This window comes from Tenrec ecaudatus, chromosome X (genome assembly GCF_050624435.1).
Source record: "Tenrec ecaudatus isolate mTenEca1 chromosome X, mTenEca1.hap1, whole genome shotgun sequence".
NCBI classification, from domain to species: Eukaryota; Metazoa; Chordata; class Mammalia; order Afrosoricida; family Tenrecidae; genus Tenrec; species Tenrec ecaudatus.
Window position 1 is genome coordinate 18,789,612 of NC_134548.1, and position 18,089 is coordinate 18,807,700.

Below are 18,089 nucleotides of genomic sequence, written 5' to 3' on the forward strand. Positions count from 1 at the left end.
ATTTTAACAAGAGCCCCTGGAGGTTCTTTTGCAAGTTGACGTTTGAGAAGCACTGCTTCAGCTGACCACATCCATTTGGAAGTTCAAATACCCAAAGCAAACCAGTGCGGATGAGTCAATTCTGACTGGGAGTGACCCTGTGGGATACAGCACAACTGCCTCATGAGGTTTCCTAGGCTATCAGTTTGCAGAAGCAGACTGCCATTTCGTCCTCTCATGAAGGGGCTGATGGGTTTGAACCACTGAGCTTTCGGGTATCAGCTGAGCACTTCAACCGCTGCAACACCAGGACTCAAGTCCCCTGGCTTTTAATCAATGCATCCTCTTTGTCTTTGTCTGCAAATCTTCAGCGATCTGCCATCTGGTTAAGGTCTACTTTCTGGGTGATTGATTTTACGATAATGTTTTCTGCCCAGCAAAGTTTAGCCACATGAATTACCTGCCATTTCTAACGTTCTTCTTTATCATCTCTTTGGATTTCAGGCTGTGAGATAATCTCTTTGTCTAAACCTTAACCCTTTAACAGCAAGAGCCTTGATATGGCTTCAGAGAACCCAGACAGCTAGAATACCAAACATCAGGTTTTTTAAACATACCTCCCTCTCCTCTCCTCCAATCTGCCTCCCCAATGCAGGGATTGGCAAACATTCATGCCAAGGGCCAGATAGTAAATGTTTTCAGCTCTGGGCCCCACATTCTGTCTTAACTACTCAACTCTGCTGTGGTAGCAGGCAAGAAGCCACAGATAAGATGCAGACAAAGGGGGGTGTGTGCCAATCAATCGTTATTCTGGAGACTGAAATTTGTCACGAGATCTTCTTATTTTGATGCTTTTCTCGACCATTTTAAAATGTAAAAACCATTCTTCGCTCACAGGCCCATGGGATGTAGTTTGCTGACCCTTGCTCCGTAGTCATTCGCAGGCTCTTGATTTGTGGATTACTTGACTGCATTATGAAGTGATTTCTCCTGGCTGTAGAGAAATCAGGAAAGAGAAACCAAACTGCTCTTTTGTTTTCTTAGAAACGCCTAACCCATAAAAATCAGCATTTTGATTTCTGGTATTAGGATCGGTTTGTTTTTATCTCTCTCATTCATGCGTTGTCTTCACATCATCCGAGCTTGCTGATTCTTATTTATTTTTAGGATAGTAAATGCCCCTCTATGGGTATAATGTTCTTCCATGAGGGGGGCCAGTCTGTCTGTGTCCCAATTAATTTAATGTAAACCTTCCTTTGACTCACCATCAGATAATAAAAGGTTTGATTTTTATTCTGGAGTTTTGGGTCAAGATTTATTTTCCATGAAAGAAATGAGCCTTCAAATGACCTATTTCATTAGCTTTTAAAACAAACTCAGGCTAGTGTCAAGAAACAATTGTTCAGAATCACAAAAAGAGAAATGATCATGGTTTAACATAAAATGTCTGTTTCCATTACAAATCAATAACCCATGTGCATTATCGAACGTCTGATAAGCATCTGATAGGAGACGGAAGGGAAAAGTTCCCCATCATTCCTCTATCCAGGTAGATTGACATATTCCATCCCGGAAGTATAGTGAAGGAGCTCTGGTGGCATAGTGGTTGTACATTGGGCTGATAACCACGAGGTCAGCAGTTTCAAACCACCAGGAGCTCTGAGGAAGAACAGTGAGGCTTTTTATGTCTGTAAAGATTTACCGTCTCAGAAACCCACAGGGGCAGTTCTACCCTGCCCTGCAGGATCTCTATGAATTGGAATTGACTCAATGGCAGCGTAGTTTGTTTTTAGAATCTTTATGTCACACCTACCCACCCACACTTATTTTTTAAAAGAAATCAAAATGCAACTTTACGCCAAGACACTTAAATTTTGTTTTGTATCATTTTATTTATCCTCCTTTCTCTTCATCCTGAGAACATTTAGATTGCTATTTCAAGCCTCTGGGTAGATATTAGAGTGCTTACTACATTGGTCTTTTCCCACTGTATTAGAACATTGCTTCTGTTCTAGGCTACTTAAAAAAACTCATTTTATTAGGGGCTCAGACAACTCTTATCACAATCCATACATACATCAGTGGGTAAAGCACGTTTGTACATTCATTACCCTCATCATTCTCAGAACACTTGCTCTCCACTTAAGCCCCTGGCATCAGCTCCTCATTTCCCCCCCTCATTCCCTGCTCCCCCCTCCCTCGTGAACCCTTGATAATTTATAAACTATTATTTTGTCATATCTTACACTGTCCGACGTCTTCCTTCACCCACTTTTCTGCTGTCTTTCCCCCAGGGAGGAGGTTATATGTAGATCTTTGTAATCGGTCCCAAGACACTTTTTTCCCCCCTCTTCAAACAAGGTCTGAAATGTTCCATAGGGTAGTTTGCTTGACTTTCTAATGTTATACAGGTGAAAAGGCTGCTTGGGAGGGTGACAGCAGAGGAAAGAACGAAGAAAAACTAGGTCTTTGTAGAATGTGGGCATAGACATAATAAAGATCACCTCACCGGCAAGTTAGCTATAGGCGCTCCATCTTTTTCAGAAACATAGGTCCCTTCTAAAATGGATAGTGGTGCTGAGTGTACAACTCTTCTTAATGTAATTGAACGAAAGATCCCTGGGGGCATAGTGGTCATGTGTTGGGCTGTGATCCACACGGTCAACAGTTAAAAACCAACAGCAGCTCCGAGGGAGAAAGAGTGGGCTTTCTGGTCCCCAAATAGTCTCAGAAATCCACAGGGGGTCACTGTGAATCAGCATCGAAAGCAAAACACAAAAGACAAGGAAGAGAATCATAAGACACCACGAAGTTACTCTCTGCCTCTATAGATTTGCCTATTCTAGAGCGTTCAGATAAATGGCAATATATAACAACACAAAAGAAACGTAGGCCCTGCCCAGCTTTCTCACAAAGAACGCCATGAAAAGCCCCGCCCCCAGCCAGCCCCTCCTCACTGCCACATCTCTAAATGACTCTGGGCTTCTGCTCACAGACAACAGCAATTATGAGTTCCCCATGATTTCCTTGGCTACCAAAGAGATTTGTGAAATCTAAACTTGCGACTGCTGATGAGCAGGCTGCTGGGGAGGCGACACATTGGTGCTCCCTGGAGTTGACAAGCAGGACTCCTGTGCGCACTCCTGTAGAAATCCACCGTATGCCATCTGCTGCGTGCGGGCAATGAAGCCATTGGTGAAAAGCGATTTGAGTTGCACTGGTTTATTTTTGTTTTTGCTTTTCTCTCTTTTTGTGGCTCGTGGGTTAGTCTGTTGGCTGCCGTGGAGTAGATTCGAGTTCATAGTTACCTTCTAATACTGAGTAGAACTGTTCCCCAGGGTTTCCTTGGCTGTAATCGTTACGGGACCACCAGGCCTTTCTCCCTTGGAGCTGCTGGGTGGATTCCACCCATGGACTTTCGCTTAGCAGCCAAGTGCTTAATCATTGAGCCACCAGGGCCCCTAGGAGGCAGGCTTTGCAAACTGGCATCTCCCTAATGGGGAGAGGCTGTGGGCCCTTTGCTAGAGAAAAAAAGGCACATGAAGTATACTTTTGCTTCCCCCATTTGGCGGCCACATCTCCGTGGATGGTTCAGATAAGACGCACAACTCAAAAGACCACATGTGCAAGCTCTCTCCTTTCACTCTGGATTTGCTCCAAATCAAAATGTTTATACTGGTAAGGGGGAAAAATAATCAAAGCATGAAAACATTCGAACACAGAGGGAACACTTCATTGTGCTCATACGGAACGCAGACATAGACCGAGGCAGCTGTTGGAACAGAACAAGGGAATACTGCCTGATTTAAAACCAGGCAACGTGTGTGTGTTGAGGTGGTATTGTTTTGCCTTAATTGTTCAATCTGTATGCTGAGCACAGAATCCGAGAAGTCGGACGTTATGAAGAACATGACACCAGGAAGGCTCAATAACAGCCTGCCATGTGTTTCCCCATTGCTCTGTCAGGGCTCCTTCGGTACCATTGTGAAAAGACCTAAATTATTCAGGGAACTCTAACATTCCTGAATTCTCTTTCAAGAAGCAAGGGAAATTACCCCCAAATTAAATTCTTTGCAGAAGATAAACCCTGAGCTACTGCGGGTAACAGCTGTCTTTGTCACAAAGGGGAAGCTGAGTGACTGCAGGGCCGTTGCGTCTCCACAACGGAACCCTGGTGGCACAGTGGATTAAGCGTGCTGCTGCTGACCACACGGTCTGTGGTTTGAATCCACCGGCAGCTCGTCTGGAGAAAGAAGGGGCAGATGAGCTTCCATGAAGATTTACAGTCTGAGAAACTGAGAACGGGGCAGTGCAAATGGTCCTGGTAGGTTCTTTTGAGTTGGTTTTGACCCAGTGGCAGGTGGCTTTGGTTTGGTGTCTGCACAGTGTTTCTGTGTAGCTGTTCTTAGGTGCGTTTCACGTGGGTCAGGGACTCAGAGGAATTTGTGAATTCCTGTTCCTGAGTATCTCTCTTTTCACACTGCGTTCCAATTTTCCTGTCTCCCAAACAGTGATGTAGCTATGAACACAAAGAGCACACTTATGGGGCTGCAGATAATCCAAGATGGACAAGACTTTAGAGATGGGTTCTCTCCCCCAGAATACACATCAGCCTTCCTAGAGGGCTTGTTGTCACCCAGATGAGTGGGTGCCCCCCCTTGCCCTGCCTTCCACTTGGCTCCTAAGTCTTGGTGACCCTATGCATAACAGAACTCAACATTGTCCAGCCCTGGCCCTCCCCACTATCGAGTGGGGGATCAGAGCGCTGTGATCCATCGAGTTTTGCCACATTGATTTTTAGAAGTAGTTGACTAGGTCTTTCTTCCTAGTCTGTCTGACTCTGGAAGCTCTGCTGCCAACTGTTCAGCCTCATACCGTGGAGTCCATTCCCACCTCACTGTGGCCCGATAACCTCCTCTTTCTCCCCCAGAGTGGCTGCTGGGGAGCCGTAGGGAAACCTTCACTGATAGGTGCATAGGGACTGTGCTTGAGGTTCATTGAGAATCGAACCGGTTCGATAGCTTCGAAAATGTGAAAATCCCCCCACTGAACCCTCACTACCTCGACCCTGCTCAGAGGCAAGGCGGGATCATTTACATGCCTAAGAAGCTCCCAAGTGAGGGGATACAGTTGCTGGCGCTGATGGGACCACACTCTGAGACCCACTGGCCTAGGTGTACCCACTCATTGTACACATAGGACAACTGAGTGTCAGAGCAGCCAAGAGTCTTACTAAGGTCACTTAGCTGGTGGCCAGCCTCTGGTTCTGTCACATGGGGCCAACTGGCTTTTTAAGCACTGTGTTAATATTCAGAAGGATGAACGGATATTGAGTGTCTGATGGTGGTTTACCTGCTGGTGGTCCGTTGAAAGTCAGTCATTTATTTCATTTTATTTTTCAGTGAGCCAAGGCTTCTTAAGTTTCCAAGCTAAACAGGAGTACTGCTTGACGCCGGAATGCATCGAAGCCGGTAAGCCCCAGTTTTCCATCCTGTGTCCCAGTTCCATCCGCATTATAATTATGGTACCTTGGGGAGTCGACGAGAAAACAGGTGGTATTTTTAGTATTCTGTTTGCTTGAGGTTCACTGAGTGCTAAATATAAGTTGGATGCCATTTTAAGCTAGCTTTTCAATCTTGGTGTGGAGTAGGGGAGCATAGCTTTCCTGTTTTTGCGCTCCTTGCAAAAACCAGCTGAGCCCGATTCCAGGTGTCGTCGTGAGGCAATCAGGAAGGGATTTGGAAGGCGGAAGAGCCATTCTTCAGACCTGTCCCAAAACCTCAGCGTGCACAGAAGCACCCTAACTTTGTGGCCCCGAATACATTGCTTGTGACCAGCTATGACGTGAAACGGACATCGGCAACCCCAGATTACAGAGAAGGTAGGGCCGTTGCAGCGGGAGCAGTGCCAGCAGGCTCCCAAGGCCATTGCTATGTCAAGGAGATAGTATCAGAACCGCAGCAGAGTTCCCGGGGCTCAGAGCAAAAGAGTCCCCAACAACACGTCGTACATTTCCCAGCAGACCCGGAGAGTGGTTTTGCTCCGCAAAACTGGACACACAGCAGAGAGCTCTCTACCTCCCAGGGTCTCCAAGTGTGGCCTGCGACTCCCTCGGGGGTCAAGTAACTGAATGTGGGGATGGCGGCACATTTGTCAATGCTAAAACGTTTCTGAAGGTATGACAACCAACAATTCAAAATCAAACGTGCAATAAATCCAAGGGGGTTCTGGCAGCGCTGCCCATTTCTCTAACGTAAAGGGGTCGAGAGTAGAAAAGTTTAGGAAGCCCTGCTCTAAGGAAAAGCATTCCCCACTAAACTGCTGAGCTGGCTATAGTTCCACTGCAGGGTGTCTGTGGGAAAAGAGTTTCCTTAAGTCTCCAAGTTCAGAGCACTTCTGAAGCAAGATGCCCTAGGCAGTTCACACCAATGTTATGAACTCTAAAATCTGACTTCCAGGAGACTCAAAATGAAGAGAGAGGTCATGGGCCATCTTTGGCCTCAGCTGGATAGAGGTTCCTATTTCTCTTAAGCAGGCTTCCTATAGTTTGTGACTTGTCTGATGTAAAGCAGAGGTGCTCTGTAAACCCACAGGCCATCATCAACTTGAATCCCGTTGGGTTGTCCTAGGCCTTCTACTCCATGTTACAAGCCAACTTTCTTCTTATTCTTTTTTTAATTGATCATTTTATTTGGGGCTCTGACAGATATTATAACAATCCATAAATCAATTATATCAAGTGAACTTGTACAGATGTTGCCATCATCATTTTCAAAACATGTTATGTCTACTTGAGCCCTTTCATATCAGCTCCTCTTTATTTCCTCCCTCGCCCGCCTAGCACCCTTGTGAACTCGTAATAAATTGTATATATATGTGTGTGTGTGTGTTCATACCTTACACCATCCAATGTATCCCTTCAGCCAGAGTTCTGTTATTCATCCACTTCGAGGGAAGTTATGCATCCATCATTGCTATCAATTCCCCCTCCCCCCTTCCTTTCCTGTACCCTCATGGAATTGTTACTCCCACTACTGTTTCTGAGGGGATTATCAATCCTGGAATCTGCATGTCGAAAGCTCATATCTGTACCAATGTACATATGTGCTGGGCTAGCAGGATTTGTGGGGTCAAACAGGGGCCATGATAGTGGGTGGGAGGAAGCATTAAAGAACTAGAGGAATGTTGTGTGTTTCGTCAGTGCTATACTGCACCTGGCTGGGTCATCCCTTCCTTGTGACCCTTCTGTGAGGGGATGTCAAGTTGTCTACAGATGGGCTTTGGGTCTCCACTCCCACCCTCCTCGTTTGCATCAAAATGGCTGTTTGTTTTGGTTCTTCTGATGCCTAATACCTGATTGCATTGACATATCAAGGTCACATGGACCGGTGTGCTTCTTCCATGTGGGTTTTGTTGCTTCCCTGATAGATGGCCACTTGTTTAACTAGAAGCCTTTAAGACCCCAGATGCTGTATCCTTTGAAAGCCGGCACCATCTGCTCTCTTTGTCACACTTGCTTATGCACCCATTTTATCTTCAGCGATCATGTTGGGAAGGTGAGGACCAAAGAGTTATCAGATCAAAGAGATGGAGGTGGTGGAGGAATTTAGGAGGTAGGGAACTTACTGAATGGTTGGATTGGAGAAGGAAGGAAAAGCAGGGAACCAAAAAGGGGATGCTTACATTTTGGACTCTGGTTGGGTGGTACCATTTATTAAGATGGGAAGGATTTTGATGAAAGGGCTTGTAAACTCTGAAGCCCCTACCAGGGTAATGGGTTGGATAATGAACTTTTAAAATATATGTATGTATATATAATGCCCCCCCGCCATCCTTCAGTAAGCGGTGTTTTGTTTTTAACCAGATAAATCGTTAGATGACTTGCATGTGCCATCTCAGAAAATTTTCGTAGACACATTGTGGAGTCAGTGCTATCACCAGTCCCATTTACAGAAGAGGAAGTGTAGGTTTCTAGACGCTAAAGAGGAGCCCTGGTGGTATAATGGTTCTGTGTTGGGCTGCGATCTGCAAGGTGGACAGTTGGAAACCACCAGCAGCTTCTCGGAAGAAAGACAGGGACTTCTACTCCTGTAAAGAGCTACAGTCTCGGAAACTCACAGGGATGTTTGTACCCTGCCCGAAAGGACCACTATGCGTCCGTGTCAACCAGGGGCAGTGAGTTTGGTTTGGAGAGGCTAAATAGTTTGTCTAGGGACACATCCTGAGTTAATGTCACAGTTGGGCTTCAAGTCCAAGCTAGCTCGTAAGTCTGAGCTGTCATGCTTTGTACTGGGGCACTGCCTCTTGATGCCATGGGGTCATGCCAGCTAACTCCCTTTGACTCAGGTCCTGCCTCAGTCTTTTGTTATCACACTGTAAAAGCTTTCTCCAGTGAGTAGGCTGGGGCAGCAGGAACAGGTATGTATCCTAGAACTGGTTTTGTGACCAGACGTCCCACTTTTGGCGGGACAGTCCTGATTTTTAACAACTTTTCCTGCGTCCCGCGGCGTTTTAAAAGTCTTGATTTTTGGAAAGAATGCACGACAAGCTAGGGTACACGGTTTTCAACTGCCATGTGGCTATTCCGCCAGGATAGGAGTTTTCTCAATGGTGTCCCGCTGGTGTCCCCCTTTACCAATGTTAAAATCTGGTCACCTAAATTTAAACTTTAAGACTTTATATCTGACTGTGCTTTTGCTGTTGCTGGGTTCTGGCGGATGTGTAAAATGCAAAGTGTTGTATGCATAAACTTTTGATTTGAGTTTAGAGAAATTTTTAAACACACTCACACAGGTGCAAGCATATTCGAAGGTGGGGGGTGTTAGACCTCCGAAGGGGCACTGTAGAGCATAGGCGTCCATAGCCTTGTGGGTCACAACATGGGCGTCGCAGGACCTCTGCATCAGAGAGTGGGTGGCGCTGCTCCTGTGCGTCACAGCGTGGGCGTGGCTGAGCATGGGCTTCGCAGGTCTGCGGATCCCGGATGTTGAAGCTTCTCTCGTGAGTTCCCGTGGTCCCCGAGGTGAGAGGCTGGGACCCGGTGAACGCCGGGTGGAGGTGTCCCTCAGGTGAGGAGACGGGAGGGCGGTGTTCCCTGGGTGGCCATCAAGTGTGTGGACTTGAGGCTGTCCGGGAGCGGGGGTCCAGCGCTCTTCTTTCGCCTGCAGACAGACAGCTGTGTGTGAGGGGGGCCTCTTCCCTGCAGGGGGCCACGTCTCTGCTAGAGAACTTGGTGTCTGGAGGGCCACTTATTTCATCAGTTTTGTTTATTATGAATCCTAATGCAAGAGTCAGACTTACAGAACGACATCTGATAATGGCGTCTCCTGCCAGCTAGTGTGTTTTGCCTGGCTGCCCTGTTTTTAAATTTTCGCATCGGAGAATGGCTTTCTAATGTTGGGGGGAAAATATTGATCTTGTTGTTTCTGTAGTGAGACGCTCAGCAAGATACATGACATTCCTCTTTTTTGTAACATGAGCCTCATGTTCCAGAGGTCTGTGGAACAGCTGTTAAGTACACGTCATCAGAACTGTAGCCAAGGGGAGGCTTTAAACAAGAAGCCGTGTGTGGGTGCATGTGCGAGGCATGGGTCTCCGGGATGTGGAGGCCATATGTACAAACCAATTCTGAGAGGCCTGCGCTTCACGGTTCTCCTTTGGGCCTCTTTTCCATTCCCATCTATCCTAATTTCTCTTCCAAATAACAGCTGCAGAAAGAATAGACAGAAACATGGCTGCTAAATGTAAGGTCAGCAGTTTGAAACCACCAGCCACTCTGCAGGAGAACGACAAGGCTTTTGACCCCCATACAGAGTGACAGTCTTGGAAATCCGCAGTGGCAGTGAGTTTGGGTTTTTTGAATTTTTTGAATAGTGATTGGAGAGATCCCTCAGCCTGATCGTTGACAGATTTTCTTCATCTTCGTATTTTACTGCAATAAGAGTCTGTGGATATTCTCCGTGGAGCTGAGTTGCGGGAAAGGGGCTCTGATGTGTTGCCACCTGCAGACCTTTGCAATGCGAAGCCATGTTCTACAGCAGAAAGTGCAGCTGTGTGCCAGGCTGTGAATTGTGGAGGCTGAAGCTAGGGTTTTGTTACTCAGCAGGAGCCTTTCCAAATCCTGGGGGAGTGATGGATTCTTCCACTTTGTCTCAGGGCCGAGATCAGAGCTGATCTTGCAGTTTTCCTAGGTACCTGCAAGAATACCAAGGAGATGACACATTTGAGGGTGTGGGGCAGGGGCAGGAGGAAGTTTGGGAAGGGGGCCAGAAAGCAATGTGCTTATGCAAGTAAAAATGAGCATGATATCTCCCCTGTGTGGCTGTAAATATTGTGTAGGACTGAAAGTTGCAGGATCCATGCCCCTGAGGTGTCACATAGCACATTCATTCTGTAGCTGCACAGCCACAGTAACAGTACACACAAACCTGAAAGAAGATTTTGGCTGTCCCAGCCCTTTGGCATAATCAAAATTTAGCAGCAAGTGAAAAATGGAATCGGAGACAACTGAATTAGTTTTGTAAAGCTAAACTATCAAGCCCATTTGAAAAGGCTCAAACTTTGGAACTGGGCTTCTGTTTATTGCTTTTTGGAATGAGGCCTTTGAACATGGTGGGGGATTTTGAAGTCCTGTGGAAAAGTACTCAAACATAATTGGGAGGATGGTGGAGGACCAGGCAGTGCTTTCTTCCATTGGCCATAAGTTTGTATGAGTCAGAGCTGACTTGATGGCACCTAGCAACATAGAAACTAGGATGTTTGCATTTTATTCCTTTCATTGAAGACAAAAAGCTGTTTGGATTTTTCATGGAGGATCTAGACTGGGGCAATAACCAATCTTATGTTCAAATCTAGAGAAAGTACATATGTAACCAAACCATGAAAAGCATATCTAAATGTATGTAATTGAGCTTTTTTCAGCAATTCATTTATATTTGGCCCCAAACTCATTGGATTTTCATTATTTTAAACAGAAATGTATTCTGGTATTAATTATTTTAGGAACACAGCTCAAAATGTCATTTTACAATGCCATTAGAACATTGGCAGACTTTTTATCAATTAGTGCATGTCTTTGGGTTTGAATGGTAGCATAGGAGAAAGATGTGGCAGTCTGCTTCCATAAAGATTTACACCCTATGGGCAATCCTACCCTGTCCTATAGGATTGCTATGGGCCGGAACACCCGCAGGTTAGTGGGCGTGGCTTTGGATTAGAGTGGTTAGCTGTATGACAGTTGGAAGTAGGGCTTTGAACTGGTTCATTCTGGTTCAATCACCTGCTGCGAATTTGTATTTCCCAAATGAGATATATGGAATCAGAATCTGAAGTTTAACGTGACTCCCAAGTGGTTCTTATAAAAGCCCCTATATATATATAATTATTATTTTTAATGTTTATTGAGATACATCACACATCATACACTTCCATTGTTCAGTCATATTTTAAAAATTGTATATATATAATCACAGTCAGTTCTAGAGCATCCTTCATATCCCGTTTTCATTATTTGTTCTTTATTTCCCTCCACCATTTATAAGCCACACACCACTTTTTGTCTCTATACTTCGCCCATCCTGTACTTCATATACTAGAAACCATACCAAACAAACAATTAAAACAGCAAATATATTGTTAAACAGGAAAAAAAGACCAATGACAATATTAAAATAAATCAGAGGGGGAAAAAATCTCTGTTGAGAAAAAAGTAGGAAATGTTGAAAACTAGAATGGATCCAAACTGGTTCAAGAGGGAAATCTAATGACCAAGTATCACATTATAACCTAATTCCATCTGTTGTAATTAAGTTTACATCAGTCTCTGTCTGATAACAAGATTGTGGTCAGAGGGGATCCACCCGAGACTTAATTCTTTTTAAAAAAAATTGTTTTATTAGGGGCTCATACAACTTTAAAAAAATTATTTTATTGGGGGCTCATACAACTCTTATTTTTTACTCTAGGGTTTTTTTTGTTTTAAACATTTTATTAGGGGCTCATACAACTCATTGCAATCCGTACATACATCAATTGTGTAAAGCACGTCTGTATACTCATTGCCCTCACCATTTTCAAAGCATTTGCTCTCCACTTAAGCCCTTGGCATCAGGTCCTCATTTTTCCCATCCCATCCCTGCTCGCCCCTCCCTCGTGAACCCTAGATAATTTATAAATTATTATTTTGTCATATCTCGCTCTGTCCAACATCTCCCTTTACCCCCTTTTCTGTTGTCTGTCCCCCAGAGAGGAGGTCACATGAAGATCCTTGTAATCGGTTCCCTCTTTCCAACCCACTCTCCCTCTACCCTCCCAGTATTGCCACTCACACCGCTGGTCCTGAAGGTATCATCTGCCCTGGATTCCTTGTATTTCCAGTTCCTATCTGTACCAGTGTACATCCTCTGGTCTAGCCAGACTTGCAAGGTAGAATTCGGATCATGCTAGTGTGTATGTGGGGTGGTGGTGGTGGAAGCATTTAGGAACTAGAGGAAAGTTGTATTTTTCATCGGTGCTATATCGCACCTTGACTGGCTCATCTCCTCCCCTAAACCCCTCTGCAAGGGGATCTCCAGTGTCTGGCAAATGGGCTTTGGGTCTCCACTCTGCACTCCCCCCCCCCATTCACTAAGGTAAGATTTTTTTTTGTTCTGATGATGCCTTATACCTTATCATTTCAACACCTCGTGATCGCACAGGCTGGTGTGCTTCTTCCATTTGGGCTTTGTTGCTTCTGAGCTAGATGTCCGCTTGTTTACCTTCAAGCCTTTAAGACCCCATATGCTATACCTTATGATAGCCGGGCACCATCAGCTTTCTTCACCCCAAGACTTAATTCATGTAGGCTCCCTGCAGATGAGTTTTAGGCTTTGACTGTCAACCATTTCATTCTGTGTATTAGGTGTTTACAATTTAAGCTGTGATACAACTTCTTCAGATTTGGATTTTTAAATTTTTCATCCTTGGATCACACAGGCTAGTGTGCTTCTTCCATGTGGACTTGGTTGATGTCTCACTTAGATGACTGTTTGTCTGGATACAAGCCTGGAAGACCCGAGATGCTATTCTTTTTGATAGCCAGTACCATCTGATTTCTTCACCACACTTTGCTTAGCACTCATCTTCAGTGATCTCGTCATGAGGGTACTGAGCAGGCCCATGTCATAAGAACTAATTGTTTTTGGATTGGGGCTAGAATAAAATGGGAGCCTAAATTCATTTGCTTGTCAATGGATGGTGTACATCTTTGATTTACTTTACAGATCTCATTATCATTTTATGACAAAGAACATGATCAGTCATTCCCCTGGGGTATAAGTTAGTTCTATTGATAGTGTCATTAATTTATCCAGTGGCATAGAATTTAACATACTGTTGAGAAAAGGAAGTAATGCAAGTGTAGAGCACTTTGAACTGAAATCCATGAGTTGTTGATATGTACAGATTGAAGTCTTAAATGATTGAGCCCCGTTTACATTGACCATGGGAGTTTGTGATAGGGGAAAATTTCCAGTAACATTCATTCACAAGAGCAGAACGTTGCCTATCAGATTAACACATGTCATAGTAAAGCAAGGAGCGCATTAAAATAGCACATATAGGGTGGTTCTGGGCCACTTGCCATTGGATACCCATAAAGCAAGGGCCCCTAACCAAGCTCCAGCGACCACCAATTCCACAGCTTTGGGGCGGCAATCATCTGTTCCTTCTTACACCAGGGAGTGTCAGTCTTGTATCCAAGGGCTGCAGGTCGTGTTGAGGTAAAGCCCAGCTTATTCAGTGGGATTTCCACACCGAGTCCTTCTGCATGGCCTCTGAGGGGTGTGGTGTTCCCAGAAAGGGCAGAGTCTAAGGGCACCGGAGTGTATAACACATGGTGTGGCTCACTGAGGGTCGGGCAGACACGAATTCAAGTGTCTAATCAGGAACGTTATGCTGGCCTAATTCTCCCCCCTTGGGTTCTGTGTCATTCGTGTTGGGTGTCCCTTCCTGATGTGAGCGTGCTCCTCGCCCTTTACCCCCCAACAGAAGTGTAAAGGCCTTCTCTGAAACCTAGCTAGTCCCCTCCTCCGATCTGAACTGTCCACTAAGTTTCCCTTCTCACTCCTGCACAGTGTCTGCACACGATTCAATGAGACTTCATCCCAATGTTGTATGGCATCAAGGGGGTGGTCTTCTCCCTTTTCCTCTTTCTTGACGGAGTGACCCCACCTGAGATGAGGACTACTATTTTGAGATTTAAAAAATATATATTTTCATGGTTGAATCCCTTTTAGGAAAGTTGTATATACATCATCACAATCAGTTTTAGTGCTTCCTCCCCCCTCCCGCATTCATTGTTTGCTCCCCAGATCCTCTCACCCTCCTCACTCCTACCCACCTCCACATTCCCGATACTCCATCGCATCAGCTCTTGTCTCTGATTGTGCTTCACAAACCAGAAACAATAAGAAACAAAACTAAAACTAAATGGCAAGAAGAAAATACCGTTTATACTCGAGCATAAGCCGACCCGTATATCAGCCAACACACCTAGTTTTACCACAAAAAATAAATTAAAAATGTGCCGAAAAACTCCACTTATACACGAGTATATATGGTAATAATAGTATAAAGATAAAAATACAAATAAAGCGTAAAATATTTTTTAATGGGCCGATGTGTGGGGAAAGCTGCTTGTTTCTTAGGCAGCAGGACCAACACATTTCATGGCCTAATGTGGAAGGATGATACCAGCTCATCCTAGGGAGCTGATTGAATCATTGTTGGTCGATCTTTCCAGACACTTTCCCCCTTGTCTCCTGAAGTTGATCATTTTCTTCATGTTCCCAGCCTCACCCTCTCCTCCTGCCTATGAATAGGTTGGTTGAAGTGCTAATGTTTCTTTGTATGCCTTAGAACCAAACTGCTCTTGCGTAGTCCTGCCATGAGCACACTGACCACGTGATCCAAGGAGTAAATAAGCTCACCTCTAAGAAAGCTCGGATCTGGAGTGTCTATGCTGCAGTGACCCCTGCAATTCAAATATAAAAATAAAAAAGAAATAAAGTGTAAGAAAGAAAAGGCCGCTGTCAATAGTCTTTCGTGGAACAAGTGAGAACTATTTGAGCCTTGAGCAAATTCAGGTTAGGTCAAGAGGGAGCTCAACTGACCAAGTATCATATTACACCATGATGAGGTGGTTCTTAAGGTATGATGTATGGTAAGAGGAGTGATGTTTAGTTCACGGAGCGGCGGCAGGTTCTCTACTGCTTTGTTTGGGAGATCCGATGCGAAGTTTATGTGACCTGAGAGCAGAAACCTGCTTAAGTCCTGGTGTTTTTCCTTATAGGCTTATACAATGTTTGTCCATTTCTGATTGACTAACTTCACTTAGCATAACGGTTTCCAAGTCCTTCCATGACATGCGGTGTTGCATGATTTCGTCACTGTATTTTTTAGGGCTGCGTACTATTCCATTGTGTGTCTATAGCAGCTTCATTATCCATTCATTCTTCTTCTGTTGGGCACTTGGGCTGCTCCCAGTTTCTTATGATTGTGAACTGTGCTATAATGCACATGAGAGCGCATGCGTCCATTCGTGTTCTGTCTCATTCCTTTGGGGTATGTGCCTAATACGGTATTGCTTGATCCTATGGCATTTCCACTCCCAGTTGTTTTGGGGGCGCTGTGTGGCTTGCCATAGTAGTTGGGTGCATTCAAATTCCATTTTCTCCACATCCTCTCGTGCATTTGTTGTTTTCTGTTTTTAATTGGGCTATCATTGGCGTGTAAGGTGATATCTCTTTGCGGTTTTAATTTGAATCACCAAGATGACAAGTGACTGAGCTTTTTTTCATGTGTTTTTTAGCCATGTGGGTGTCATTTTCTGATAAAGTGCTTGTGTGTTTTGCCCACTTTTTAAAGTGGATCATGTTTTTCTCTTACTGAGGGGTTGCAGAGTGTTACAAATTTGGTATTTGGGCCCTTTACCAAAAATCTTTTTGTAAAGATTTTCTTCCCCAACATGTGAGCTCTTGTTTTACTCTTTTGATGTGCACAAATGATTTGTTTTTAGCAGATCTCAGTCTTTTACTTTGTCTTCTGCTCTGTGTACTTCCTTTTTATACTTGGTACTTTATGTATGCCCTGCAATAGGGCCCTTAATTTTGCTCGAATTTTCTCATTTATGATCCTGATAACTCTAGGGGTTTCTATTTAGCTCTTTAACTCATCTCGAATTCATTTCTGTGCATGGGGAGAGATATGGTCTTGTTTCATTCTATGCACATAGTGATCTTATTTATCCAACACCTTTTGTTGAAGAGACTGTCTTTTGATCCCATTTGATAGTTTGGGGTCATTGGTCAAAGATCAGTTGCCCAGGTGATTCTTATAGATCTCTACAGATGCCCTGGGAATTGTATTGAAATAAGGATTCTGATTCAGTATATTTGGGGTGGAAATACATATCCTCAGCAGGAGGCTGAGCCAGAATGAACTGATTGGAAGAGAGTTGAAGTTCAATATTAGGAATTTTGGAAACTTCTAATTTTGTAGTGAAAAAAATTCCCTCTCCCCCTCCATTTTATTATAGTTTGAATGAAAGTGTATAGAACACATTAATTTTCAATTCAACAATTTATGCTCATTTTGTCCTGTGACATTAGTTGCAATCCCCATAATGTAACAGCATTTTTCTCACTTCCTCCCTGCCTTCCCTGTTTTCATTTGTCTTTCTTTGTGGTCCTTTTCTACCTTCTAAACTTTATTTTTGGGAAAATGCTACCCCTTTGGTCTCATATGTTTGTTTCTGTGAGGAGTATATTCCTCGTATGTGTTACCATTCACTGTATGGGTACTGTCTACTGTTTGGCTGAACAGTGATCCCTGGGGTTCAGTTAATTGCACGGTCAGAGTCTCAGGGTTCTACCAATGTCTATCAGATCAGTAAGTCTGGTCTTTCGTATGGTTTTGAATTTTGCTCTACATTTTTCTCCTCCTCGGTCCAGGAATATCTGTTGTCTGGATCAGAGCAGTTAGTAGTGGTAGCCAGGCACCATCTGTTTCTCTTACTTGGAGACTGTGATTTGCGTGGCCTATTAAGTCTCTGGGTTAATTGCTTCCTTGACTTTGTAATTTTATTCCAATTATCTTTGCTCCAGATGGGAAGAGACCAAAAGTTGTATCTTATGTGACCATTCCCAAGCTTTCAAGACCCCACACGTTATTCACTAAAGAAGGATGTAGAACATGGTCTTTGTGGACAATTGACCTAGATGTGTCCTGAGAAAGACCCCCCCCCCCCACCGAGCTAGAGATAACATATTTATGGATTCATAAATATTCTACCTATCCACTATCTTGCGTCTATAATTGTATATAAGTTTATGGAAGATGAAAAAAGGCAGTATATCCATCCATTGCATCTTTCTATTAACTTACACAAATCCTCAGTTCTTCTAGTCCTGGGCAAGAAGGGCCCTGCTCCGAGTCCTTGTTTGAAAAACTCACTACCATCAGATGGATGCTGACTCATAGCCATCCATAGGACAGGATGGACCTACCCCTGTGGACTTCAGAGACTGTAACTCTTTATGGGTGTCGAGAGACCATCGTTCTCCCATGGAGTTGCTGGTGGTTTCGAACTGCTCGCCTTGCAGTGGGCAGCCTAATTCCAAACTACTATGCCATCTGAGCTCTTCAAGTCCTTGTTTAGAGAGTTCCATTTTTGCCCTCCTCTTCTCATGCTTCCCGAGTTAGGGAGTATTCAGGTGGAAAGTGGTGGCATTCTCCTTCCACACCCCAGGATTCCCTGCTCAATGGCCCCACTCCTCCTTCCAGGGCCTGCATGGGTCTCTGAGGGCTGAATTGCTTGTCAAGGAGCCCAAGGATTCTAATTTCAAACTTGACCTTCGAGGTTTTGATAGCAGTATAAGTCAGAAAGTATTTTGATTAGGGTCTAAGTTCATACATGCATGGGTGTTACTCTAAACACAGCATTGTAAAACATATCTCTGCAATCAGTGGATGGATGCAGGCAAGTTCTCTCAGTAATACATTTATCTTTTTGTTAGGTTGTTCACAAACACAAACTTACTGCCATTGAGTCGATTCTGACTCATAGCAACCCT

General features: G+C 44.3%; 1 protein-coding gene across 1 annotated transcript in view; it reads left to right on the forward strand.

Moving 5' to 3' along the window:
- PHEX (phosphate regulating endopeptidase X-linked) overlaps nucleotides 1-18,089 on the forward strand; it is a 228,224-nt gene that overhangs the window by 2,590 nt on the left and 207,545 nt on the right. Inside the window, exon 2 of the mRNA XM_075538878.1 lies at nucleotides 5,382-5,450. Coding sequence (XP_075394993.1) covers nucleotides 5,382-5,450 — 69 coding nt within the window. The remainder of the gene's footprint in view (nucleotides 1-5,381; nucleotides 5,451-18,089) is intronic.